Raw genomic sequence first — 27346 nt, forward strand, 5'->3', positions numbered from 1 at the left:
TGGAATGGGAGAATAAGGGGTGAGGTTATAAAGCCTAGTAGAAAAATAACTGATATCAAACGACCCTTAGTTTAATAAATATTCCTGCATGGTTAGCCTTTAATAATAAAATATCTCATCACCATTATCAAAATTTACAAACAAAATAGAGACCACAAATAATCACAAAATCAAGCTTCAAATGCATATCACACCGTGCACTAGACACATAACTCTTGATACCAATCATACAAAATGACATCCTAAACTGAGTGGTCGCAAATAACCAAAATACTGGGGCTGAAATTCAACTCACTTCCTGCATATAGATTCTAGATCTTACACCTACAGGTGAGTGCACACCTGATCTACCTATAATTACAAAGAGACTAGGTCGTGAAATAACAATATGCACAATATATGATAAAGACAATCCGAAGCTCTCAAGTTTTGAGCTCTAACTTTTTTAGTTTAATCTTAGATATCAATATCACATATACCATCAAATGGATAAATAATTATCATCATTGTAATCTACATTCAAAATCTAGGCCAACAACATATAACACGACTATATTTAAAGTTTAGAATTCTGAAACCTCACCTAAGCAGTCACACTAACTATCGGTGGTGGTAGAAATTTGTGTACCAAAACCATCACCGAAAATAGAAACAATATATATCAAAACAACCACGTCAACTAGTATATCACACCCATGCTAATCATTTATCAAAACAATACCACCAAAAACTCACTCGAAAAAAGCATAGCTTCAAAAATGTCATAAAAAAAAGTATCAAGTTGGGTGAAATTACTTAGTGTAGATTGTTCTCCTCAATAAGCTAATTCTAATGGTGAAAACAGATCGTCAAACAGAAACTAGAGGTGATCGAAAAATGTGTTCAAAGTTAGAACCTTTAAATTTTTACTCGAGATCTCTTGCTAATGGTGGCGAATGAGGAGGCCCCGCTTGAGGGTTGAGATCGCTAGCGGTCAAGGATTTGAATGGTGCAGTTTGTGGGTCAGGTGATGGCCAGAGTATGGTCGCCAGTGATGGTGGTGGTTATGGCATCTTTGAAGCTTTAGAGAGAGAGAGAGAGAGAGAGAGAGAGAGAGAGAGAGAGAGAGAGAGAGAGAGAGAGAGAGAGAGAGAGAGAGAGAGAGAGAATCGATGAGCGGGGAGGAAAATTGGATGAATTAAGAAAAGTTGTGGGACCCACTTTCTTTACCTTATTATTATTATTATTATTATTATTATTATTATTATTATTATTTACTCGATTTGATTGAGTCATTACACCCTTTTTCAAAAATCTTCTTCATCTACAAAAGATTTTTCATATAAATCCCAAACCCAATCATTCTGTTTTTTTTTTTTTTTTGTACTTCTCTCTCTCTCTCTCTACCTCTCAATCTCTCTCTTTGATCTCAACCTTCAACCACGAAGACACCTCTCAAAACTCGTCTATTCCCTCCTTTTCAAATGATAAGAGTGGTGGTATTTATAGATCCTCAAAGTTGGTGGTTGCAAATGCCAAGATATTAAGTTAGTTACGCCTCAATGAATTAACAAATAACTCCTCGTAACAATATCTCTATGTTAGCTTAAGTGAAAGTATTTCTAGATGAGACGTACGCTGAAAGGACTACTTTCTGGATAGGAATAGAAACAACTGAAGTCAACAATCAGGAGTTCCCTTCTAGGAGGGAACAACTAGCCATCCAGAATTCCTTTCCGAATAAGACTAGCTTTCCTAAATACTAGTTTTCCTTAAGACTCCTTCTCAAGTGAACAAGATAGACTTCCAAGAACACTCTTCCGGATGACATCTAACTTTCCATAACAAGAACAACTATTGAAGATTTTTTTATTTGGAAGAACTATACCATATACATTATTTAATTCAATTATGATATATATTCATATATGATGTATTAATATATATTTTTTTACAAAAAAAAAAATATATTATTTTAATATTTAGATTTAAATTTTTTTTCTTATAATTGTTTATTATTAAACTAAATTTCAAATTTAATTGGTGTTAATTTATTTCTGTATACCCATTCTAAAATTAAATACATAATTATATTCACCATAATTCAATCCAGCATGCCAAACCATCAAAGAATTAATCCAATTAATTAAGATAAAACATATTCTATATCCCACAATGTATGAAAGCTATTTTGGTAACTATAACATATATGGAAAATGATCATAATCCACTCTTTCTCTCTCTCCCTCTGTATATAAATATACACACCAAACTGATCAGTAGTATTATTATAATAATAATATACATGCGTGCATGTATGCAGTAGTACTATAGTGGTGGATCGTACGGTCTCTCTCTAATGGCTTTCAAACTCCATTATTATTTACCACTCACTTTGTTCTTGGTCTCTTTTATCGCTCATGTAGCTGTAGTCCAGTCTGCTTCTTCTTCACCTTCAAAATGGAGCTCAAAGCAAAGAGAAGCAGCAGACTACGACAAGTGGTTGTCTTGGAACTTAGAAAATTATCGAACGCAAACTACGATGGTTTCCGAATTAAGAAGCAGCCGGAATAGATCAGGCGGTTCCGGCGGGGCGAGGGAATCAACCAAGGAGGGAGTGAGCGGAGTAGTAGATGAAGCTTTAAAGAAGGCTGAGATGAACAAAATGAATATAAGCGTGGGCCAAGATGGAACCGCTGATTTCACTACTATCACCGAAGCCCTCAACTCCATTCCCCCTCCCAACACCAGGAGAGTCATTTTGACTATCAAACCAGGTGTTTATAGGTACGTTGTTAAGGCTCGTCAGGACCGTGTAATTTCTATATTTCTTACTTATCAATATTATTTCTCTAGTTAAAATATAGGCTAATTAGGATTATTACTCTAGAATTTTGACATATACCAAACCATGCCTTTAAACTTTTAAGGTCGTTAAAAATGTTTCCTGAACTATTGACATTGTTGGATTTAAGGACTTTTGTTAAATTTTAGTAAAAAAAATCTAATATGATAAAAGTTCACGGGACATGATTTAGTACATGTAAAAGTTTGAGGAACATGATTTGGTAAATATCAAAGTCTGAGAGCATGATTTAGTACATAAACAGTTACTAAAATAATAAAATTGAATGAAATTAGACCAATCACTAAAATAGTAAAATTGAATGAAATTAGACTAAAATCCTTAAATCTAACCATCTCAATAGTTAGGAGAAATTTTTAACAGCCAAAAAAATTTAGAAAACATAATTTAGTACATGTTAAAGTTTAGAGAGCAAAAATCTAATTATGCTAAAATTGTATTTATATTATTTGCGAATGCTGTGTGTAGGGAAAAAATAACGATTCCAAAAAGTTTGCCGTTTATTACACTGTTGGGCGACGGTGATGAGCCCCCACTGATTACTGGAAACGACACCGCATCTGTCACTGGAAAAGATGGGAAACCTTTGAGGACGTTTCAGAGTGCAACGGTTGCCGTCGAAGCTAACTACTTCATCGCCATCAACCTCAAAGTTGAGGTGTGTTAAGGCTTATAGTTTATAACATATAGTATTGTTGTGAGTTTAATTTCACATATAATCTTGGAATAACTATATAATTACTTACATATATCTACAGTGCTTTCGTTACACTTTTTTAATTTTTAATTAGATTAGTAAAAGTATTTTCAACATACATATTCTACAAAGCGTTTGTGCTTTTTAATTTTTGTATCACTTTCTAAATTTATTTAACAAAAATTTACATGAGACTAATAAAATTTTGATAAAAATTAAAAAAATACATGAACAAAAAAAAAAAAATTTATGATATGTATTTTTTTATTTACAAAAATATTTGTGCAGGAAACATAATAAATTGTATTTTTTTAGTATATTTATATTTAAATTATAGTTGTTATGAACTTATTTTTCATGTTATTTTTGGTTTTATAATTTATGTATGGTTGATTTAGAGTTGTCGTGAGGTTCATTTCAGGTTATTTTTTAGTTTTTTCTTTATTTTTTGCTGAACAAAATGTATTTTTATCATTTTAAAATTTTACAAACATATTTTTGTGACTAAAAATTTTAAGCCGTAAAATTGTAAATAAAACATATATAAAAATAGTATTTTGAAAATTTTCCTTTATTTAATAAACAGATTTATTATCTTTTTCTTAATTAAGATATATTTGTACTTCCTTTTATTACTATTTTGGACCAAGTGCCCGATCTGGACCCCTTACTGCCTGAGGACCACCATCTAACTAGACACGAACCCCATCCTCAGCTGAATCGACCCTCAGACCTAGACCCAGATTTGCACCCAGCCCACAGATATGGACCTTGACCCTGATATAGATCTATTTTTTATTTGTGTTTTAAAGTTTTATTTTTTATAAAGAAAATATAGTTATAAAACACTTATATTTTTAAGGCTAATTAGCAATTTTTTCCTCCGAACTTTGACATGTACTAAATCATGCCCCCTGAACTTTTTTGGCCGTTAAAAATTCTTCCTGAACTATTAAGATTGTTAGATATAATAAGGACTTTTAATTATCTAATTTTAGTAAAAAAAATCTAACATGGATGAAAGTTCAGGAGGCATGATTTAGTACATATCAAAGTTTGAGGGGCATGATTTGGTAGATATCAAAGTCTGGGGAGCATGGTTTAGTACATAAACAATCACTGAAAAAATAAAATTGAATGAAATTAAACAAAAGTCCTTAAATCTAACAATCTTAATAATTTAGGGGGATTTTTTAACGGCCAAAAAAGTTCAAGGCATGATTTGGTATATGTCAAAGTTCGGGGAAAAAATTGCTAATTAGCCTATTTTTAAATTAAAAATATTTTTTGTTATGAAACATATTTTTATTTTTTTGTTTTAAATATTAAAAAATTAATGTATTTAATAAACACATTTTGATGTTATGATTTCACTTTTGTAATCTTAAAAATTTAAAAATAAGAAGTGTTATCTCTCTAAACATTTAATTCGACACTTACTTAATTTATTATTTCATTTTTTATCTCAATTTTTTGAATGCTTTTAAAATAATAAAAAACGTGGAGTTTTATATTAGTTATAAAATTAAATATGTGAGATCACCAAATATTAAATTATGTGTTGAGACCTCTCCATAAAAAATGTGGCTTTTGCCGAGGTTTTTTCAAAGCTTACGACGAATAAACATTTAGGGGGTGTTTGGAATGGGTTAATGCTAACAAGGGAAAGGTAATGTGAAATATTACCTTGTTTGTTTTGAGTCTTTAGCCTTGGAATGTTATTCCCTTAGTATTATAACTACCATTGAGGGGGGTAATGTTGATACTTTAAAAAAGGGTAGGATTGAATCATTACCTTCTATTATATTAATTTGAATAGAATTTTTGAATTAATTAATAAATTTAAATACCAATAATATTATCATTTATTATAAATAAAATATTACAGTATATATTAAGTTTGTGAGATCGGTTTTTTTTAACTGAGTTATTTTTATATTATTAGCAATAATATATGTATATTCATTATACATAAATTTTATGCGGATAGTGTACACATAAATGACATAGCAAACAAAAATAAATAATATAGTGATAAAATATATTAAAATATTCATTTTAATTAATAAAAAATACAATAAAATTTAATAGGGGCTTTTTCATTTTTACATTTCAAAACAGTTTTTCTTTTTTTTTTAATTTTTTTAATTTTTACGAAATTCTACATAGAAACTTCTATTGCAACTAACGATGCAACCTAAATTGCAATAAAAAATCGTATAAAACCCATATTGCAACTAGCGCTGCAACCACTCTAGAAACCCAAACCGTAAATTTGAAAAAAAAAAAATTAAAAAAACAGTATATGAGATAATTCTCCAATTTAATATTTACTAATTAATAAATAAATTTCTTTAATAAATAATTATTTTATTTTTATATATAATTAACATTAAATAAATATATATAAAAAAATATTTTTATTTTAATTTTTTAAAATAATATATAAGATTCCTGTACTCAACCAAACACTTTAATTTGATTAATAGGAATATGATTACATATTACCCTACACAACCAAACACAGTTTACACATTTCCCTATAATCATATTCTCCTTCATAATATTCCCTATAATCAAATTATTTTGAACACCTCGTACCAAACGCCCCCTTAGGGGCAAGTATCACCAAAGAGTGTCGGCTAAAGGTTTCGCTCTGGTGCCAAGGTTTTTTTTTTGGGAGTGAGGGAAACTTTACGAAAGCGTTTTGTGAGAGTCCTGTCTGCTAAACACGTAAGTAGTTAGTGCATTTTATCTCAAACAAAAGTAGTACCACGATATAATTGCTTGAAGAAGTTTTTAGTGGCCATAGGCATTATCAGTGGCCCAGAAAGAATACTTTCGTCCGTACTAAACGAAATGCCACCGCAAAAGTTACTTACTATTGTACCTTAGCTGACTTTCCCGACTTTATAATGCGTGGGAAAAGTATGTGACCTTTTGTTGATGAAAATAACCGTTTTGGCCTCTGCCAAAACAAGTCAGCAAGAGCTCTATTAGTAATTATTATTTGCGAGTTTATGGTATTTAATATATATATTATATATATTGCCACGAGGCAACCAACCTCCAAGCTAGCAACTAGTGAAGAAATTAATAAGAAAAATCTACCAATTAGCCATGACAAGATAATGTAGAGCAGTAGAAGAGATCGTGTAATTATAACTAGTTAACATTAAAATTGTAACTATAGTTAACTGAAAGAAAAAAATTGGATAGAATTAATAATTTATAATATGATTTATCAGAACACGGCTCCACATGAGGTTGGGTCGCGGAAAGGACAAGCGGTGGCGATGAGGATATCAGGAACGAAGGCTGCATTTTACAACTGCAGCTTTTATGGAAGCCAAGACACTCTGTACGATCACAAGGGCCTTCACTACTTCCACAACTGCTTCATCCAAGGCTCCGTCGACTTCATTTTTGGGTACGGCAGATCCTTATACGACGGCTGTTATCTCAACTCAACCGCCAAGAAAGTGGCCTGGGCGACAGCCCAGAAGAGGAGCATTACATCCTTAGAAAGTGGGTTTTCCTTTAAAGACAGTGTGGTCACTGGGAGTGGGCACTTGTACCTTGGAAGAGCTTGGGGTGACTATTCCAGGGTTGTCTTCTCTTACACTTTTATGGATAACATTGTTATTCCTCAAGGATGGAGTGACTGGGGTGACCAAAAGAGAGATCAGTAAGTCATAATATATAATATATATATTTTATAAAAAATATTAACCACTTATACTCTTCACTATTTTTAACAGAGATATTTGAGCCCAAAATATCCAAGTTAATACATTAGTAGTACTTATTTTCTTAGCAGCAAAAATATCTTCTGTCCATGTTTTGTTGTAGTTTATGTTGGCTGTTGTTTCAGCAATGAAACAGGAGAAGAAATTCCTACCTAGTTCAATACTTTCACAAGCAAAATGAAACGAAAATGCAGAGGAAAAACAGAGGAAAAATGGGCAAAATATGTGTGTTCTATTGATGTTTTTTGATACAAAAGAAATAAGCTTCTCCAACACTTTCTTTTTTTACTTCAAATCTCAGCCCTACTCTTGTTTAAATATAAGTCCTTAATCGGGTTTTCCAAAAAATACAAAATATAAGTAAAATTAATAACATAACAACACATTAACTAATATGCTCCCCATTAATTTTGCTGTCTTTAACTCCAAGGGCTGATATTAGTAACTGAAACTTTGCTAGTGGAAGTGCCTTTGTCAAAATGTCTGCCACTTATTCTTCATAGCTACAATATTTGATTTGCACTTCTCTATTTTCAATTGCTTCTCTAATAAAGTGGTACTTAATTGCAATATGCCTTGTTTTCTAATGAAAGCAAGGAATTTTGGCCATTGCAATACTGACTTCTTGTCACAAAATAGCTCAGTAGCTTTTTCTTGTTTTTTCGCTATGTCTTCCAAAATCCTTTTAAGCCAAATAACTTGAGAAGTTGCAATTGAAGCTGAAATATATTCTTATACATTTGAGGATTGAGCAACTCATTGTTGCTTTTTGGACAACCAAGAAAATACACCAGAGCCAAGAGAGAAAATATAACCTGAAGTGCTTTTTATATCATCAACCCAGCCTCTCCATGTTAAAGAATGAGTTTGTTATGTCTGTTAGTTGTACAGTTAGACAATTATTTTCAGTTAGTTAAGTTGGTTAGTTTCTGTTATGTTGTTAGCTGTCATTGCTCTGTAGAGCTCTTGTATAAATACTGTACATTACTCAATTCAATTCAATAACAGAGATTTCATTCTTTTCATTGTCTCTTGAATCTTAACATGGTATCAGAGCTAGTTCTTTGATCCAGAGGGTATCGTCTTCCTCATCTCTGTTCTTCGTCAATTCTTTTCTTCTTCCCCATGGCTGGCAACTCAAGAAGCTCTGCTAGCCTAACCTCGTTGAAAGAACCTGTAGCGTTCAAGCATTCCTTGTCGTCCAAACTTGATGAAAACAATTTCCTGTCATGGAAACATCAAATCTTCACAGCTGTAAAAGGCCATCGTCTTCAACATTTCTTTGTTCAAAATTCTGCTCCTCAAAAATACGCCTCTGAAGCAGATCGCACCTCCGAAAACGTGTCTGATGAATATCTTGACTGGGAAGCTCAAGATCAACTTCTTCTCTCCTGGATGCTTTCCTCCATGAATGATCAGATGAACACCAGGATGATCGGATGTGAAACCTCAGCCGATGCATGGGCAGCTCTCCAAGAATTCTTCACTGCTCAGACATCCTCCAAGATAAGTCAATTCAAAACCCAACTTCGTAACACTAAAAAGAACAATCTGTCGATTAGTGATTACTTGCTTAAAATTAAATCCATAGTTGATCCGTTATCGGTATAGGTCATAAATTTTACGTTGTGATCATATTGAGGCCATTTTTAATGGCACAGGACTGAATATGATGTCTTCTACACCTCCTACTCCATTCACAAAGACAAATTCACTGTCACGGAGCTTGAAGCTTTACTAATGGCTCAAGAATCAAGAATTGAGAAATCTGTCAAAGAATTAGATATCTCAAATGGTGAAGCCAATCTAGCCAACTATAGACCAACTGGTACCAATCGAGGATACTTTCCATCACAAAGAGGGGGACACAACAACAAGCTACGGTTTTCACACCAGAGATGACAGCAATGGGTTTGCAAATCGTGGATCTGGCCGTGGAAATCAAGGAAGGGGAAGATGGTCAAATTCACAATGGCCACCTAAACCCATCTGTCAACTATGCCAAAAACCAGGTCACATGGCTCTCCAATGCTTTTATCGCTTTGATAAAACCTTTCAAGGACCTGGCACAGCTCCTCCTCAATCCAACTCCAACATGCACGCGATGATAGCCACACCAGATACTGTAGGAGACTCGAATTGGTATCCTGATTCCGGTGCAACAAATCACCTAACACCAGATGCTGAAAATCTTATGACCAGTACTGAATACAATGGACAAGAGCAGATCATGGTGGGCAATGGCACAGGTTTGAACATACATCATATTGGTCATTCATCTTTTAAATCTCCTTTATCTTCCAAAACTCTTATCCTTAAAAATTTACTCCATGTACCTACTATAACCAAAAACTTGCTTAGTGTCTCTCAATTTGCTAATGATAACTCTGTGTTTTTTGAATTTCACCCTAATCTTTGTTTTGTCAAAGACCAGGCAACCAAGAAGACTCTTCTTGTTGGCAAACTTGATCGAGGCTTATATGTGTTTGACAGTACACAAATCAATGGCCTGCAATCTTGCAAACCGGCCTATTTCACCACCTCTCAAGCCACCGCCTTCTTGTCTCTAAATCAAGCTCCTTCCCTTTTTCAATTGTGGCACGACGAGTTGGGACATCCCACTTTGCAAAAACTGTACAAAAAATAATGTCCAATTGTAATATCTCTTCATTCAATAAAAGTGTCTTTGATTTTTGTCATGCTTGTTGTTTGGGGAAATCTCATAAATTACCTTTTTCCAACTCTCTCACAGTGTACACTCAACCCCTACAAATGATTTACACAGATCTTTGGGGTCCCTCACCTCAAAAATCATCAAATGGATATACTTATTACATAAGTTTTGTAGATGCTTGCACTAGATATACATGGCTTTATTTGCTTAAACAAAAATCTGAAGCTTTTCCCACCTTTCAGATATTCAAGAAACAAGTTGAACTTCAATTTAATCTTCCCATTAAAGCTCTTCAAAGTGACTGTGGGGGTGAGTTTAAGCCATTTGACAAATTTTTTGATCAATGTGGCATTGTACACACACAATCTTGTCCACACACCCATGAACAAAATGGGGTTGTTGAGAGAAAACATAGACACATAGTTGAGAGTGGTCTCTCTCTTCTTGCACATGCTCACATGCCTCTCCAATATTGGGATGAAGCATTTCGAACTGCTGTCTATCTTATTAATAGGCTTCCTTCCCCAAAATTACACAATCAATCTCCATTTCAGCTTTTATATCACAAAGAGCCTAACTACACATCTCTTAGAGTCTTTGGTTGTGCATGTTATCCAAATTTAAGGCCATACAACAAAAACAAGCTGCAATTTCGATCTACTCAATGCACATTTGTTGGTTATAGTTTAAATCAAAAGGGGTATAAATGTCTCAGTTCTGAAGGGAGAATATATCTCTCTCGAGATGTTACATTTAATGAACATTATTTTCCTTTTTTTTCCAACACTGCAGCAAGCTCTTCATCTACTCTCTTTCCCAATCCTGTCTCTGCCACACCACCCAAAATAACCACTTCAGTTTCCCCACACTATCCCTCACCCACTACCATTTCAAATGACCAATTTGGTGCTATGATAGACACCACTTCTTCCTCTGCCAATGTTACACCAGCTAACCCATGTTTCAGTACAGGTTTTAATGATACAGGTACAGCTGCTGGTCCAAGTTTTGTCCCTGCTACTTCTGATCCTGCAGTTTCAGTACCATCAGCACCAACTCCAGCTGTCTCTGCTCCAGCACCTTGTGGTCCTACTGTTCCAGCTACAGCCACATCAACATCAAATAATCAGCATCCTATGTGCACCAGATCCAAAAATGGGATCCACAAACCCAAAGTTTACATCACAGTCCTTATCCCATCCAGCATTTATGAAGCTTTAAAGGATCCAAAATGGAATGCAGCCATGAATGAAGAGATTCGTGCCCTTGTTAAAAATAAGACATACATATTAGTCCCTCTCCCAGCTGGCAGAACACCTGTTGGGTGTAAATGGGTCTATAGGATAAAGGAAAATCCTGATGGTTCCACAGAGAGATACAAAGCACGGCTTGTGGCAAAAGGATACCATCAACTTCCAGGTTTTGATTTTTCTGAGACGTTTAGTCCAGTTGTAAAACCCCACACTATTCGCATAGTTCTCACTATTGCTCTTTCTCGACAATGGGCTGTTCATCAATTAGATGTTAACAACGCTTTCCTCAATGGAGAATTACAAGAGGAGGTGTACATGACACAACCACCAGGGTTTGAAGATCCCTCTCAACCTAATGCTGTGTGCAAGCTCAACAAAGCCATTTATGGCCTAAAACAAGCTCCAAGAGCTTGGTTTGATAAGCTTACTGCTGTCCTTCTCTCTCTTGGTTTTCTTTTCTCAAAGGCAGATCAATCACTGTTTTACAAACACAATGGAGGGCACACCACATTTATTCTAGTATATGTGGATGATATTTTAATCACAGGCAGCTCTTCCACTTATATCTCGGCTCTTATTGCAGAATTAAACAAGATTTTTGCTCTCAAAAACCTAGGGGAAATCAAGTACTTCCTTGGTATAGAAGTGACTCACACAACAAATGGCCTTCACTTGTCCCAAACCAAGTATATCAAGGATTTACTTGCTCGAGCAAAAATGCAGTTTGCTAAACCAAATGCCACTCCTATGACTTCTGGTTTAAGGTTATCTGCATATGGAAGTGATCCAGTAGAAAATGCACAGTTCTACAGGTCAATAGTTGGTGGATTACAATACATCACTGTTACAAGACCTGAAATTTCTTACTGTGTTAATAAAGTTTGTCAATTCATGCACAATCCCCTTCAATCTCATTGGTCTGCAGTTAAGAGAATTCTCAAGTATTTGTCAGGAACTCTCGATCATGGTTTGCATTTAACAAAGCCAACTCAACTCGATTTAGTGGGATTTTGTGATGCAGATTGGGGTGCTGATCCTGATGACAGGAGATCAACAAGTGGGTTCTGCATTTATTTTGGTTCAAATTTAGTGGCTTGGCAATCCAAAAAGCAGCAGACTGTCTCACGTTCATCAACAGAGGCTGAATTCAGGAGCTTGGCAACCATTACAGCTGAAATTACATGGATAAAATCACTTCTCTCTGAGCTGCAAATCACTCTGCCATCTCGACCTGTGATCTGGTGTGATAATCTCAGCACCATTCTTCTAACAGCTAATCCAGTTTTACACGCTCGAACCAAACACATTGAACTCGATCTCTACTTTGTTCGTGAAAAGGTGCTTAACAAAGAAATCGATGTGCGTCATGTGCCTGCTATTGACCAAATAGCTGATTGTCTCACTAAGGCCATTTCGAGTTCTAGATTCCCTACTTTGCGAGACAAACTCAGAGTTGAAAGCTCTTCAAATCTGAGTTTGAGGGGGGCTGTTAAAGAATGAGTTTGTTATGTCTGTTAGTTGTACAGTTAGACAGTTATTTTCAGTTAGTTAAGTTGGTTAGTTTCTGTTATGTTGTTAGCTGTCATTGCTCTGTAGAGCTCTTGTATAAATACTGTACATTACTCAATTCAATTCAATAACAGAGATTTCATTCTTTTCATTGTCTCTTGAATCTTAACACTCCAATCACTATCACAATAGCCATCTAATTTCACTTCAGAACTTCTCTCAAATCTGTTCCGTGACTTATTACTCCCTATATGTATCTTCACTATTTTTTCAACACCAAAATGCTTTTCACTTGGGACTATTCATGAATCGTGAGAACAAACTTGCAGCAACATAATAAAGAGTCTCTCATTTACTTTATTTTCCATCTTCTTTCACCAATTTTCCATTACAAACTAGACGAGTTGGCACTGTTTTGCACTCAAACATTCTAAATTCTTTTAAGATTTTGTCTGCATATTTTTTCCAAGATACAAATACACCAGCTTCATCCAGATAAATCTCCATGCCAAAAAAAGGATTAAGCAGCCCCATATCACTCATTCCATACTTCTTCATCATCTCCTTTTTAAATTCTTCAATCATATGACTATTGTTAACAATAAACACCATATAATCCGCATATAAACTCGTTTGGTAACACTTTTGTTTTCTAATTTTATAATTACAAAGTAAAAACAAAAATTTTGCTTTTGAAAAATAAAAATGCGTTCTGTAACCACTTTTATTTTTCAATTTTAAAAACAGAAAACAAAAGTATGTTCTGTAAAGTTCATTTTCATTTTCATTTTTTTATTTTATTTACGTTGGGTCTAGGTCTGGGGTCGGATTTGGGTTCAAGTCAGAGGCCGGGTTCAGCGCCAGGACCGTGGAGGGATTTGGGTCCGGGTCATGATCGAAGTCCAAGATATTGATTAAGAAAAAAAATTGTTTAAAAAAATATTAAAAGTGATTTTTTTTTTAAAAAAAATTTTGATTATCAATTAAAAAATTGAAAAGTAAAAACAGTTTTATAGAACATGCTTTTGAAAAATATTTTTACTTTTTCAATTTTAAAAACAGAAAACTGATTAAAAAAGTGTTACTAAACGACACCTTTGATTCTTCACATATAAGGTTTGCTCACTTTTGCTTTTACAAAATTCTTTCAGAGGAAAGTATCCATCAATTTGACTATACCAAGTTGTAGGAGTTTGTTTGAGTCCATATAAAGTCTTCTTTAACTTGCACACCCTTTTCTTCTTCTCCTTTGACAACATATTCTTGAGGTTTCTCTACGTACATCTCTTCTTTTAATTCCCCATTTAAAAAGGCTAACTTATAATTTCAAGTTGGTACATTAACCAACTTTTTTTGGTAGCAAGATTGTAACGCCCTATCACTAAGGCACGCTACAGTGACTTTTTAATTACTGTGCACGTCTTTACTAATAATTTTTTTTTTTTAGAAAATCGTGTCTAATTAAAACTTTTTAATTAAACTTTAAACTTTTATAACTATATACATATATCTATACAAAAAGCCAAGATCTTGCTTCTAAAATTTAAATTCATGTTCAAAATACATTTTATAAACATGTCGCACGCAAGTACAAAATAAAGCACAAGTCGTCTCAAGACTAAACTCTCAGGTCGAATCACGTGGACATGTACAATCATCCATGAGCTCTGAACTCACAGTTGCTCAGGCTTAGCCTTTCCTTTACCTACATATGCAAGCAATATATGTGAGTCCACAAACTCAGTAAAAAAAAATATAAAAGACATAATATATTACCGACTTGTATTTAAGCACCCATACAACTATCCATAAGGCTTAACAGATAATCAAGAACATTCTTAATAAAAGTACGATATCTATACCACATGCACTTATTACTTATCCCGTACTAGTGTTCGTAGGGCTGAACCGTACCCAAGTACTATTGAGTATTGTACCATATGCACTACGCACTTAGTGTTGGTAACGCCAAATCGTACCTTTTGAAATATCATATGTTGTACTGATACAGTTAGTATTGCTACTGTACTAGTGTTGGTAGCATATAAATTAAATAAACAACATGCATATAATACAGATACACACACACACACATATATATATATATTCTATGCTAGTCTTACCTTGTTTCTAAAGTTAAGTGTACCGGTTGAGTTGAATGGAAAACCACGTGCTAGATGGAGGCCTTATGTCACAATCACATAACTCGGGTAAACAACTTGCTAAAGCTTTTCGGGGATCTAAACTCAAAAATAGAAGTTTTCCTATCGATAAATAACAACGCAATACCCTAAATATCGAGGAAACAGAAGAAAAATGACACTACGGGAAAATTGCTTGAAAAACGGTGAGCTATTTTTCTAGTTTTGCACCATTAAAAGGAGTAAATCGTTTCTGCAAAAGCGATCTACCATTTTTCATTGTAGAAAAATAAAGAGTCTCCAAATCAACCCCAAACATCATACTAAGCTCCAAATGACATAATAACATCATAATAGGCCAATACCATGCAACAAAACCTCAGAATATGTAAAAATTAGAAAACTGCCATTGTTGAGCAACTACTACAAATATCAGAATTCGCGACGTTTCTAAAAATAATTTTTTTCGGGGACCGTCGCTAAAAAATTAAGTAACTATTTAAAATCGTCAGGAAAAATTTAGTATTCTCGACGGTTTAAAATCATAGTAAACAAAATAGGCGATGTTTTTTTTAATAAAATGCGATTTTTTAATGGACCCTTATACCCGACGGTTTAAAACTGTCGGGTATAGTATAGGCGACGGTTTAAAACTGTTTCCTATAGTATAGGTGACGATTTTAAACCGTCGCCTATAAAGGTCCATTAAAAAATCGTCACCTACTTCTCGCCACATTTCCCACGTGCCCACTTACTTTTTTTCTATTTCCCACATGCCCACCTATTTCTTCTCACCTATTTCTTCTCCATTTCCCATACCCTAAAATGAAAATCTTAACTCTCCAAAACCCCACCCACGCCTTTGCACCATCGCAGTCCTCTCTCGCCGGCTTCCTCCCTCTCTCGATCTCCCTTTCTTCTCGTCTCTCTCACCCATCGATCTCCACCCACCCCTCCTCCAATCGGTCTCCGTCTACTCTCTGTCGCATACGTCGGACTACCACCACCTCCTGTCAGTGTCCCTCTCATCTCCGTCTCATACGTCGAACCACCACCACCTCCCCTCCGTCTCCCTCTCTCTCTTTCTCTCTCCGAGCTCGGTATAAATATATTTATTTATATACTTTTTTTATTTATTATATATATTTTGTTATTGTATAAATTAACGTGTTTTAAGGTTAGTTGTTACTGTAATAAAATTAAAAAGTTGTTTCTTTTAATTTAGATAAAATTATAAAACTAATGCAGAAAAATTGGAGAGAATACAGATTTTTCTGCTATTAATGGTAGAAAACTCTGTATTTTTTTTTTATGTTTTTTTTACATTCGTAACGGTTTAAAACCGTCGCCTATAACAAGGTATAAGGAACGATTTTTAACCGTGCCCTACACTATAAACAACTTAAATTAGCCTAAAATGGAACAAAAAAATATGAACGAAAATTAATTTAAAAGTAATCCAGGTACTTACTTTAAGTATATTTAAGGAGTATATTATTTTTATTCAAAACAATAAATATTTTCACTTTAGATGAATAAAATGATTTGAACAAATGATTTAGTGCTTATGTGTTGTAACTAAATATTGATTAACATGCTATGTTCAATTTCACATATGGTTAATTAAATTAAATATTTCACGCTGATCAAAATATGCATGTGTATATAAATACAGAAAAGTGTATTACGGTGAATACAAGTGCAGTGGACCAGGAGCCAACTTGGCCGGTAGAGTTCGATGGGCTCGAATGCTGACAGATGAAGAGGCTAAACCTTTCATTGGGACCTACTACGTCCAAGGGGACAATTGGCTTATTCCATCTTAATTGCCTTGCCTTCATTTTTTTTTTTATTTATATTTATATTTATATATATATCTTAATTATCATATTTATACCGCTGATTAATCTCATAAATAATGTCTTGACTATTCATTACTACCTCAAACTAGAATTTGGGGAAATGTACGGTAACACTATTATGTCGGAAACAAAAATGTTTCCTCAGTTTTTATATAATATTTATTCCTTTATTATTGTTTGGACAAAATTTGTGTAGTGTGAATTACTTATATAGTATGAATTTTTATGTTAAGATCATAAGATGAATAACATGTTTACTCATTTACAGTGTAGTATATCTATAACATGAATAGAAGAATTGATGTTCACAAACAAACAAAACAAAAAAGAAGACTTGTTTTTATCTTTTGTGCTTTCTTTCTTTTTCTCTTTCTTTATCATTTTTTTTATATATATAATTTTTATGTATTTTATTTATTTATTTATTATTTTTTTAACTTTTATGATATTTTTTAATTGTAATTTTTATGTAATTAATATTTTTTATATTATATTTATTTGTTATTTTTTATTTAATTTTTTAATTTTTTGTTTTTTTTTTTTATGTTTTAGGTCCAACTAAGGAAATCAGATAGTGCAGGTTCTTTTTTTCTTACACTTTCGATCATTTTTGGCAATTTTAGAGACCATGTGTCATAGAAGTCTTATATCTCAGTCCCTTAATTGGGTCATCAATAACAATAATCTTTTTTTTTTTTATTTCTTTTCTTTTTTTTTTAAATTTTTTATGAATGATTTTTTTTCTTTATTATTTTTTAATTGATCTTTTGTACTATATTTTTTTTTTTTTTGCTCGTAAAATATTTTTTGTTTTTTTATCAGTAATTTTTTTCTTTTTAATTTTATAAATGATCTTTTTATTCTTTTCAATATCATCAAAAATAGATATGGTAGCATTTTCTTTATTAAGTATATATCTTCATCCATTTTAATTAAAAATTTAACTTTGGTTTAATTATACATAACTTCATAAATTCTTTTAGCAATTTTTGTCTTATTTATATTTTCTATATATAGTTTTTTTTTTTTTTTTTGAAATGATCTATATATAGTTAATGGTTATTAGTAGTACTATTTATATTTATATAAATAGCGGCCTCCCACTTATTTTTTATTAAAACAAAATTTTTAAGATCCGATATTGAAATGCACTAATTACGGTATGCCACATATCTTTTGGTGCTTGACACCTCCTTCAATATTAAACTTATTAATATGTACAGGTCTTTGTTAACTTTAATTAGAATTTTAATTTTTTTTATTTAATTATACATAATTTTGTAAGTTTAATATTTTTAGTTCTTTTCTGTTTGGGGCTTTTTCATTTTTACACTTCAAAACAGTCGTTTTTTTTTTTTTTTTTTTTTTTTTTTTGCATTTTTACAGAATTCTACATAGAAACTTCTATTGCAACTAGCGCTGCAACCTAAACTGCAACAAAAAATCGTATAGAAATCCATATTGTAACTAGCGCTGCAACCGTAAATTCAAAAAAAAAATAGTTAAAAAAAATAACATATGGGGTAATTTCCCTTTTTGTTTTTGTCTTATTTATATTGTCGATAATTAATTATATTTATTAGTACATTCTTTTTATAATTTTTTTTTTTGACATTAAGGGAGGGAGGATTCTTACTTGAGACCTCCTCTTTTTTAAGAGAAGTGTGTATTAATGCAGATTTTCGTTAACGAATTATGAGCCTTTTTCGTAATAAACTTAACATAGGTATTATAAATATTAATGAAGTTTATTAAATATAATAATAACACTAGATATTTTACGTGGTTTTGCAGTTAAATCTGCATATTCCACGAGTCTATCTTATTCAAGATATTTCTGAGTATATAATACAATATTACAATTAGTGATCTTTTTTTCTCTCAAAGATCTTCCGTCCCCTTTTTTTTTGTAGAAGTTGCCCCTATTTATAGAAATATAGGCCGGCATTTATTTACATTTGAATTTGAGTTACATAACTGTTTCATGAAATGAGGGCTTTGATCATGTTTCATTTAAACACGTGTAGATAACAAATATTGATAACCGCACAATCGCTTATCATTTTTATCTTCAAGGCGGTTATCGGTGACGTGAGATAGTGGTATCTCATTTTGTATATAGATGACCAATAATAACTTGGTTTAATCATATGCCTTCCTGCAATGGCATGAGCCTAATGTACTGAGCAAACTTAAGAACTGCTCTTTGACCATAAGGCAACGCAGACTGGACAATCATGTCCTACATGTTTCCAAGTTGTTACACTTAGTTATTATAATGTGGAATATACGTTGTGTTTCGAGAGTTGATTCGTCTCGTCAATATTTCCTTATGTGTCGCAAAGCGGATGTCTCGCTATATATTGCATGTAGTTAATTTGAATATTTCTATTTAAAAACGAAATCTCGAGACTGTGTCTTCCAATGTAAGATGGTGTCTCATCAATACAAGAATTAGGTTTGTGTATTCTTGTCTCGCCTAAGACTATACAGTGAGCGATTTATGAATATACTCTATTAATTCTATATTTGATGAGTTATTCTATTTTGCACTAAATGATATAATCGTTATTATATCTGGTGGTTCATATTCCACTTGATTGACATGTGTCACTCTCTGAAGTACAACTGAATTTCGGGTATAACAATTACCCCTTAAAAAGTACTTTTTAAGTTATTACAAAGGGTAATTTAAATTTTTCTTGACCCAATTTGAAAAATCACATGCTTTTGAATTTGGTAGTTCATGGTTTCGATGCACATCATTAGCATTTAATGACCAATCTTTTCCAATTCTCTCTTGTTCTTGTCTGTTAGATCTCTATTTTTTTTTAATCTAACGGTGACCGATCTCAAGGTATAAAAATTTAAATGAAACCATAATTCCACTATTTTTACATTCAACCAACTTCAAGCTTTTTTTTTTTTTTTTTTTGAGAAAAACCCTTTTTCTAATATGCCATTTATGTCCGTGACTTATTTCCTACAAATTTCTTCACACTTAATCTCCAATCTCAAAAGTTCCCAGGGATTTAGTCGTTCATCTCAAACCCAGTTACAGGATTCCTCCCTACGCAAACATCCATCTCTGACTAGTAAGTTGTTCATCCTCTTCCTTCCTAGTGTATATATATTTTTTATAACTAATTGCATCATCGTTCTTCTTTGCTTGGTTTTGGTAGTTTTGATTTAATTTTTTGGGTAATTTTAAGGGTTTAGATAGAGTAAAAATTTTAGGTTTATCGTATTTATAAGTTTTCGATTTTAATAAATTTCTTCCAGGAATTAGAATTGCTCTTTTATAAAAAAAAATGTCTCAATCTGGTTCTGAAATTTATTTTTCGGGATTCTTAGAAACAGAGTGCCCTAAGGAATTAACAATTCCATTTAAACCCAATCCAGAAACCCCAATCCTTACTTGAAGTAAATGATGCAAAGATTAGGGACCATTTAATAAAAACCAATCACAACAAAGTTGCTAGTCGCTATAAGCGATTTCCGCAAGAGATATTTGAGGTTAAACGTCGTTTCTTGAAAGACGCAGCCTGGCCTGAACCTCCATATTTATCTTCTATTCCACTCGTGAGACAAATATTTTTAACCAAAGTCACTGTTACTTTTTCACCAGGTGACCTTGAATTTAACATTATGTCTACTAGGCCTTGTAAGTCAAAGACCCTACAGGATCCCAATGTCACATTCGAAATTGAACTTATGTAATCCAAGATCAGATCCATTGGAGCATATGTTGGAGGCATATTAAAATCCTGTGGTATTGAACAAAGGTGTGGATGTCGCAGTAGGTATGTTGCTCCTGGGGAATTCAGTTGTTTCCCTCTTGAGATGGTAATTCGCGAGGAGTGTAGTGGAGCCAGCACTAGTAACTCGTCGGGAATAGGCGCTTGGAGCCTCGAACATATCAAGGCTGGAGCGGTTCTTCCCTTGAGAGATTATTTCAAAGAATTTTGTAATTACCTCCGAGTTGATCCTTTCAACTGGATCCGGCCAATTTCTTACAAAATTCTTGCAAGTTTAAAGGTTATGTATCATATTTTAGGATTGGCGCCTAGATACAAGTTGATAGTATATTATATGTTATGTGCTTATCTTACTGAGTCTGTCGACTCACAGTTATTACTTTCATGTATAGGTATAGAAAAGACTAAGGCTGAGCAACAATGAGTCTCTTCCTATTTTTTGCTTCGGTCAACCATTTTAGGGAGACGCATTGACCGACGCAAATTACACATTAGTAGTGTTTGGTGCTTGAAGGTGATTGTACTTGTCAAGACGGTGTGACCTGGAGAGTTCGATCTCGGGACAAGATAGGCTTATTTTGTATGTGTCATAGTTATAAAGTTTATTTTGTAGATGTAAACAAGTTTTAAAAGCGGGATCCTGACATATTTCTTTGGTTATAAAGTTATGGTTATTAAATGTTATTATTATTCGAAAAAGTTTAAATTTACTACGATTTTTGAAAAAACTCTTTGATTAGCAAAGAAGTACACAGTAATCAAAAGAGCATTGTAGCGTGCCTAATTAGGGCATTACAATTTAAGTCATCCCTGAGATCATGCACGGTACCTAATCGGTCAAAGACTGATTCATCATCGAGTATACTATGGCTGGCAATTTTAAACTATCGGCCATAGTATACACAATAATTTTAAACCATCAGGGATATACCGTTTTAACTCATCTATGAATTTTAAAACTGTGACTGTTTTGCACAGCTAGGAATTCTAAATGGTTGTTTAAAACTGGTTGGAGTATTTCTGACGGTTCTAAATAGTCACGTAACTTTATTAACAACGGTCCTTAAAAAAATCGATTTGGGAACCGAAGGAAATAAGTATTTTTCTAGTAATGCAAATATATGAACACTTCTTAATGGGTAATACCAATTGATGGGAACTAAAAAAAATTAATAAGGTAATAATCCAATAACCTTTTTATGGAAAGTTTCTAAATTTTTTTTTTTTTAAATAAATTATATTTATTTTTTTATAAAATTGGAAATAATAATTACAACTAATAATTTGAAAAAAAAATTATAAATTATTTTTAAAAATTAATTAAAATTACTACTTTATTATTTTATGAAATTATGAGTTTATTAATAATTTATTATTGTAAAACTAAAAATCATTTACATGTATATTAATGTATTTTTTTTATTAGAAGAATAGGAGCTTGATTGTGGAATCTAATTGTCTTAATATTATTCATATTCTTAAAAATAAAACGCTACAATACTTCTTAGTTCTTACTTAGGCGATCATTGTTAGAAAAATATTATTACCATCCAATGATTTTTTTGATATTACCATGAATCATTCTCCTAGAATAACTAATGAGGTGTTGTTCATTATTTATATTTTTAGGATTGGAAGATGATAATCTTATCTAGGGGTCAAATATAATTTTTTGTGCTAAAATTCTTGTGTTGGCAATTGCCATTATTCAATAATGTTTATGACACTTTTTTCTTCCTTCATTTTTTTTTTTTGTTAAAATTTTCTTCATTGGTTTTGTTCTTATAGATTTGGTAAGCTCAAATATTTAAAAAAAAAAAAAACATATAAATAATTGTTAATTATTATAAAATTAAAGATTTTAGGTTTAAAAAAAAAATCTTATACATTTTATGTGTATTACAGTTTAAAGCTTAAAATTATTATTTTTTTATTTTCAGTAATGCAATTTAAAATTCTAGTATGAAGAAATTTTATAAAAAGATAAATATACACTTTTTTTCTTTTTAATCTTTAAAATGATTTTTATTAAAAAAAAAAAATAGTTTGTTAAGTTTTTTAGTTGTGTTTTATTTTTTAAATAACAATTCCATTTATAAATTTTTTATTTCTATTAATAGTTTTATCTATTTTAGGAATATAGAGAATAACAAAATAGGAAATATTAATTTTTTAATATTTAATTTATGATTATAAATATCAACCATTAGATATTTGATCCAATGGTCAAAAATAAAATACCCATACATGGGTAATACCCATTAAGAGCATACCCATATATATATATATACTAGGTGAATGTACGTGCCGAGCCACGTATTGCTAGTTTATTTAAGATTTTGGTCTTTTTAAGATTTTGAATGTATTTTATTTTTAAAGATTACAAATTTTTTGTTTGAAAAAATTAAATATTTATATTTGAAATATTATTTAATAATATAAAATTGTAAGTAAATTTATTATTGGAGTAATAGATTATTCTATTTAGTTCTTTTTTTAGCATAGCATTGTAATGTAAGTTTATATCTATAAATATTCTGTAAAGTGTTAATATTATATGAACATCTCCATTTATAAAGCTAAAAAGTGGGTCAATGACAGAAGTGGTATATCTGCAATCACACAAAGATAGAAGTGGTATTTCTGCTTCCTATGCTTATCCAGAGAAAACATTAGATAACGTGAGGTTAAGATGATTTTTTTAATTTAAAAAGAGATTATTAATATTTAAAAGATTGTTTAATTTTTTGGGTTTAATTATTGGGTTTATTTGTTAACGGAAGATTTTTCTTTTTTAAAAAATAAATAAAAAAAAATATTAATATTCTCCCAAGATAAGTTTGTTAGAGAGATATGTGGCTACGATGATTTTTTTAAAAGATTGTTTAATTTTTTGGGTTTAATTATTGGGTTTATTTGTTAACGGGAGATCAAACCTAATCGTTAAATTTAACAGAATATTTTTTATTTTTAAGTATATTCTGTTAAACCAAGAATTGCCGTTAGATAGACACTTTTAATATATAAAGATATATATTTATATGAAGATTAATAAATTGCTGTCCAGCTACAGATCACATTGACCAAAAAGAATTTTCATTGAAATTTCTAGTACTTTAACACCACAATTCACAAGACATTTCTCTTACATACATACCTAATAATACAAGCACAACAACTAATTCTTCATATTAATATAAATAACTTCTTATTCTTCTTCCTAACTTAAAACTCTCTACTATACCTTTCATTTTTACCAACCAACGAGATAACCCTATTTATATATTAAAATACAATAATGAAGGGAATAAAATATCCTCTCACTGCTCGATCGAGAGGCAATGAAAGGGCCTTTTTAACATGTGGCATATATACAATGACAACTCATTGCTCCTCCCTACTTACAACTTCTACATATATAACAATAATAATTAGTTCAATGACTAATTAATACTCTTCTCATTATGGGAGTAATAGTCTTCCTGGGGATGAAGGTAACATATCTGAATGATTATTCTTGAACAGGTCAAGACGAGAATCCCCTAATCGTAGAGAGTACGCAGCTTTCTTGTATTGGGCCCAAGTAAAGGGCTTATATAGACTGGGCTTTTCTGAAGAGACCAACTCAGGTAGTGGTGAGATCCATGCATTCATAGGTGGTGCCCCAAAGTACATCATCGACATTCTTGGTTTTGCTGTGTTCACTAGTGCCCTATGTCTTACGCTCTTTAGTCTCCCATTCGTCAAAGCCTTCATTTTTCCCACATATATGAAGAAAAAAAAATACCCATCAGTAAATTTAGGCAAAAATTTCATCTCTTTTAATATTACATAATCATAGGAAAATGACATTTTATTATTTTTTTTAATATGAGAGAAGGTTATTATGAAGTAATAATGTACCTGTAAGGCATCACCAACGAAGACATAGAAGTTATTGGGGTCAGGAGGAACAGAGAGCCAGAAGCCATCACCATGATCATCATGCAAGGAGATCTGGAGGCCTTCCACGTCGTTGGATCTCAAGATGGTCAAGATCTGAGGGTCAGAATGCTCTCCAAATCCAATAGGGTTAGTAGTAGCATTACCGGGTGGGTATTGGTTGAAGGAAGATGGGTCCCGATCCTTTACAGTCACAGGTGGATAGTGATTGAGCCTAAGCAGTGAGTCACTCTCAACGTCTCTGATTAGCCTGCTAAAGCTGAACTTGTCGGATATCCATAGGCCCTCACCCACTAGATCAAGAATATCACAAGCCAACTCCCTTACTGCTTCCGTATAATCAATCACCGCATAACTAATAATGCATTTCAAAAAAAAAAAAACAATTATTAATTAATCACTCAATAACATAACATAGAGTATCTTATAAATTTTGTAAAAGTAACTAAGATTTTCCATGTCGTCATTGCTTATGAAATATTAACATTAATAAGTGTTTCTAGAAGCACATAATGACATCGTTGACATGGCGTGGGAATCAGTTATTACTACCGGCTAATGATTTATCTTTTTGTGTACGGATCTAAATGGGGGTCATAGTCGTTCAAAATTTGGGGTCCAAATGTTATACCTAGCTAGCCATAGCTGTAGATAATTAATATGTTTGTGTTTTATATGGAGTTTTGACTATGTCAACTCTTACAAAAAAGATCAAAATCCCATCCGTCTTGTCGACAATATTGTTCGACTTCGCATCACATATAATAGAATTACTAAGCTTATAAATACAATGTTTCACCCTCTTTTATACATAGGACCCCGGCCCATGCATGCAATAAATATTTGAATTCCATTTTAGTCAGAACATTAAAAGCTCATGATTTGATAGACGAATAAAGACGAAAAAAAAGATAAAAGGAAAAAATTTTTAAAAAAAAAATAAGTGAAATTAATTTTGAGTAGAGTCTAAGCCCTAAAACCTAAAGAGATATGCCTCTCAAATTATTGAAAGGAAAGATGACATGCATGTTACATCTGTGTTAGTGGCTGACAGTAAAAGAGGGCAATTAATAATGAAGTATAGTACTAATATATAGAATTCATCTTAATATTTCTACTCTTTTTATCTGATCTTCCATTCCCATTATTAAATATCCAATCTTCTGCCGGCTGTACAAAATATACATTAATAACTTTAATTTTAATTTAATAACTATTATCCATAAAAAAAACTAATAAATATTATAAAAATTATGACAGTGGTGTGTAGCACAACTTTTTTTTTTTTTTTTCCTAATAGACTTTACTCAAATTTTAAGCAAAAGAAAACACTTGGCAGATGAGGCCATATCCAGTCCAGGGCTAGCTGGCTATCTCAGCTCATCTACTATTGTTGCTGAACTAGTCACTATTTGGAACCCTAAATTAGAAACCTATATGACAGACATGTATATTTTTTTTTTCCACCTTATCTTTATTTGTTTTTTTTTTCCCGTAAAATTTGAGTGACAGTCAGTGATCTAAAGGGCTAGATAAGGTGATGAAAACCTCGAAATAGAAAGTGTCTGCATGAAGGTCAAAACAAGATGGAGCCCATGAACAGGTCATGAAAGACTGCCGTGCAACTAATAATATATATATATTTATATTAATATAAATCACGTAGACCATGTCCTATATAATAATAATATAAATATATGTTTTTTATTAAATGAATAACGATGATGATCGACATAATAAGGTAGACCACATAGAAGAACTTTAGAATAATGTGAAGCAGTTTTATTAAATTATACTTTCTTTCTTTATTTTATTCCATATTAAGGAAAGTTGTCCTTTTCTAGGATACCAATCAGCATTAAATATCAGAATATATATATATATATAAATGTTTTTGCATAATTAATGCTGAACAATCTTTTTCCCACCGATTTATAGAAGAAAATATAAAAATTTACTCCTGATCTCCGCCCCAAACTCTCTGTGTCGATAATACTCTCTACATTACATTATACAACACGTCCATGTCTAACTATATTGAGCAAAATATATTAAACAATAATTCAAATATATATATATATATATAAAAACGAACCAAACACGCCTCAAACTACGCATGAACACGCCAAATACATGTAAAATATAAATTTATTGTGTATAGTTTTACCTGAATGAGGTTGGGTCATTGGAGATGGATTTGATTGTGTGAGAAATGGAGAGAGGATTAGTATGAAGGAGAAGATATTCGAGGTCGCCGATGTCGCCATTTGGGCCAATGGTTTTGGAGCCATAGCCGAAAGGAGCAGCTGGGCCGGCTCTTCTTTTCTCGGCTGAGGTTTTGGCAAAGAAGCCATTCCCTTCTTCTTCCAATCTAGAAATGACATGTTTGGAGACGCCGTGGTTCACCACCTTGAAGAAACCATATTCCTCACATGCTCTCACTATGGCTTCCGAAACCATTAATGTTGATGACCTGTCACCCTGCTTCGACAGATCAACCGTCGGAATCCCAACGGCCTTCGTCTTTTTCGTCGACCTCATCACAACTGGTGGAACACCCATTTCTTATTGCTATATATATATAATATATAAATGTATAAGTACAAAATTAATAAGAGAAGAGAATTATTTGAGTTTGGTGTTCTATTTTTGAGAGAGAGAGAGAGGCAATATTGGGCATGGTCAGGGGTCTTAGCGGTGATATTATATATAAGAGACATATAGTTAGAAAGAGGCGTATACCCCCAAAAACTAAAAAGGTACAATTATTATTAATATTATTTTTATTATTATATATGACTTACATATATATATATTGAGAGATTAATTAGAAGGGGGGACCAAAATAATATTAGTATTGGAAGCTTAGGAAATGTGAGACGTGGACCTCTTATGTGGCACAAAGTCACTTCAATA

The 27346-nt window shown here is 32.3% G+C and overlaps 2 protein-coding genes across 2 annotated transcripts; one reads left to right on the forward strand and one right to left on the reverse strand.

Annotated features, from left to right (window-relative positions):
- Positions 1-2182: 2182 nt before the first annotated feature.
- On the forward strand, positions 2183-16991 carry LOC115710511 (putative pectinesterase 63). The gene is made up of 4 exons (XM_030638897.2): positions 2183-2766; positions 3314-3503; positions 6791-7230; positions 16544-16991. Exons 1-4 carry the CDS (start codon positions 2339-2341, stop codon positions 16692-16694), a joined length of 1209 nt encoding a protein of 402 aa, XP_030494757.2. The 5' UTR covers positions 2183-2338; the 3' UTR covers positions 16695-16991.
- A 6576-nt stretch (positions 16992-23567) lies between these two features.
- Positions 23568-27091, reverse strand: LOC115704443 (gibberellin 2-beta-dioxygenase 2). The gene is made up of 3 exons (XM_030631654.2): positions 26598-27091; positions 24392-24785; positions 23568-24238 (listed from the first exon to the last, which is right to left on the reverse strand). The coding sequence occupies exons 1-3, from the start codon at positions 26990-26992 to the stop codon at positions 23951-23953; spliced, it is 1077 nt and encodes a 358-aa protein (XP_030487514.2). The 5' UTR covers positions 26993-27091; the 3' UTR covers positions 23568-23950.
- Positions 27092-27346: the final 255 nt, after the last annotated feature.

This window comes from Cannabis sativa, unplaced genomic scaffold (assembly GCF_029168945.1).
Source record: "Cannabis sativa cultivar Pink pepper isolate KNU-18-1 unplaced genomic scaffold, ASM2916894v1 Contig3, whole genome shotgun sequence".
Taxonomy (NCBI): Eukaryota; Viridiplantae; Streptophyta; class Magnoliopsida; order Rosales; family Cannabaceae; genus Cannabis; species Cannabis sativa.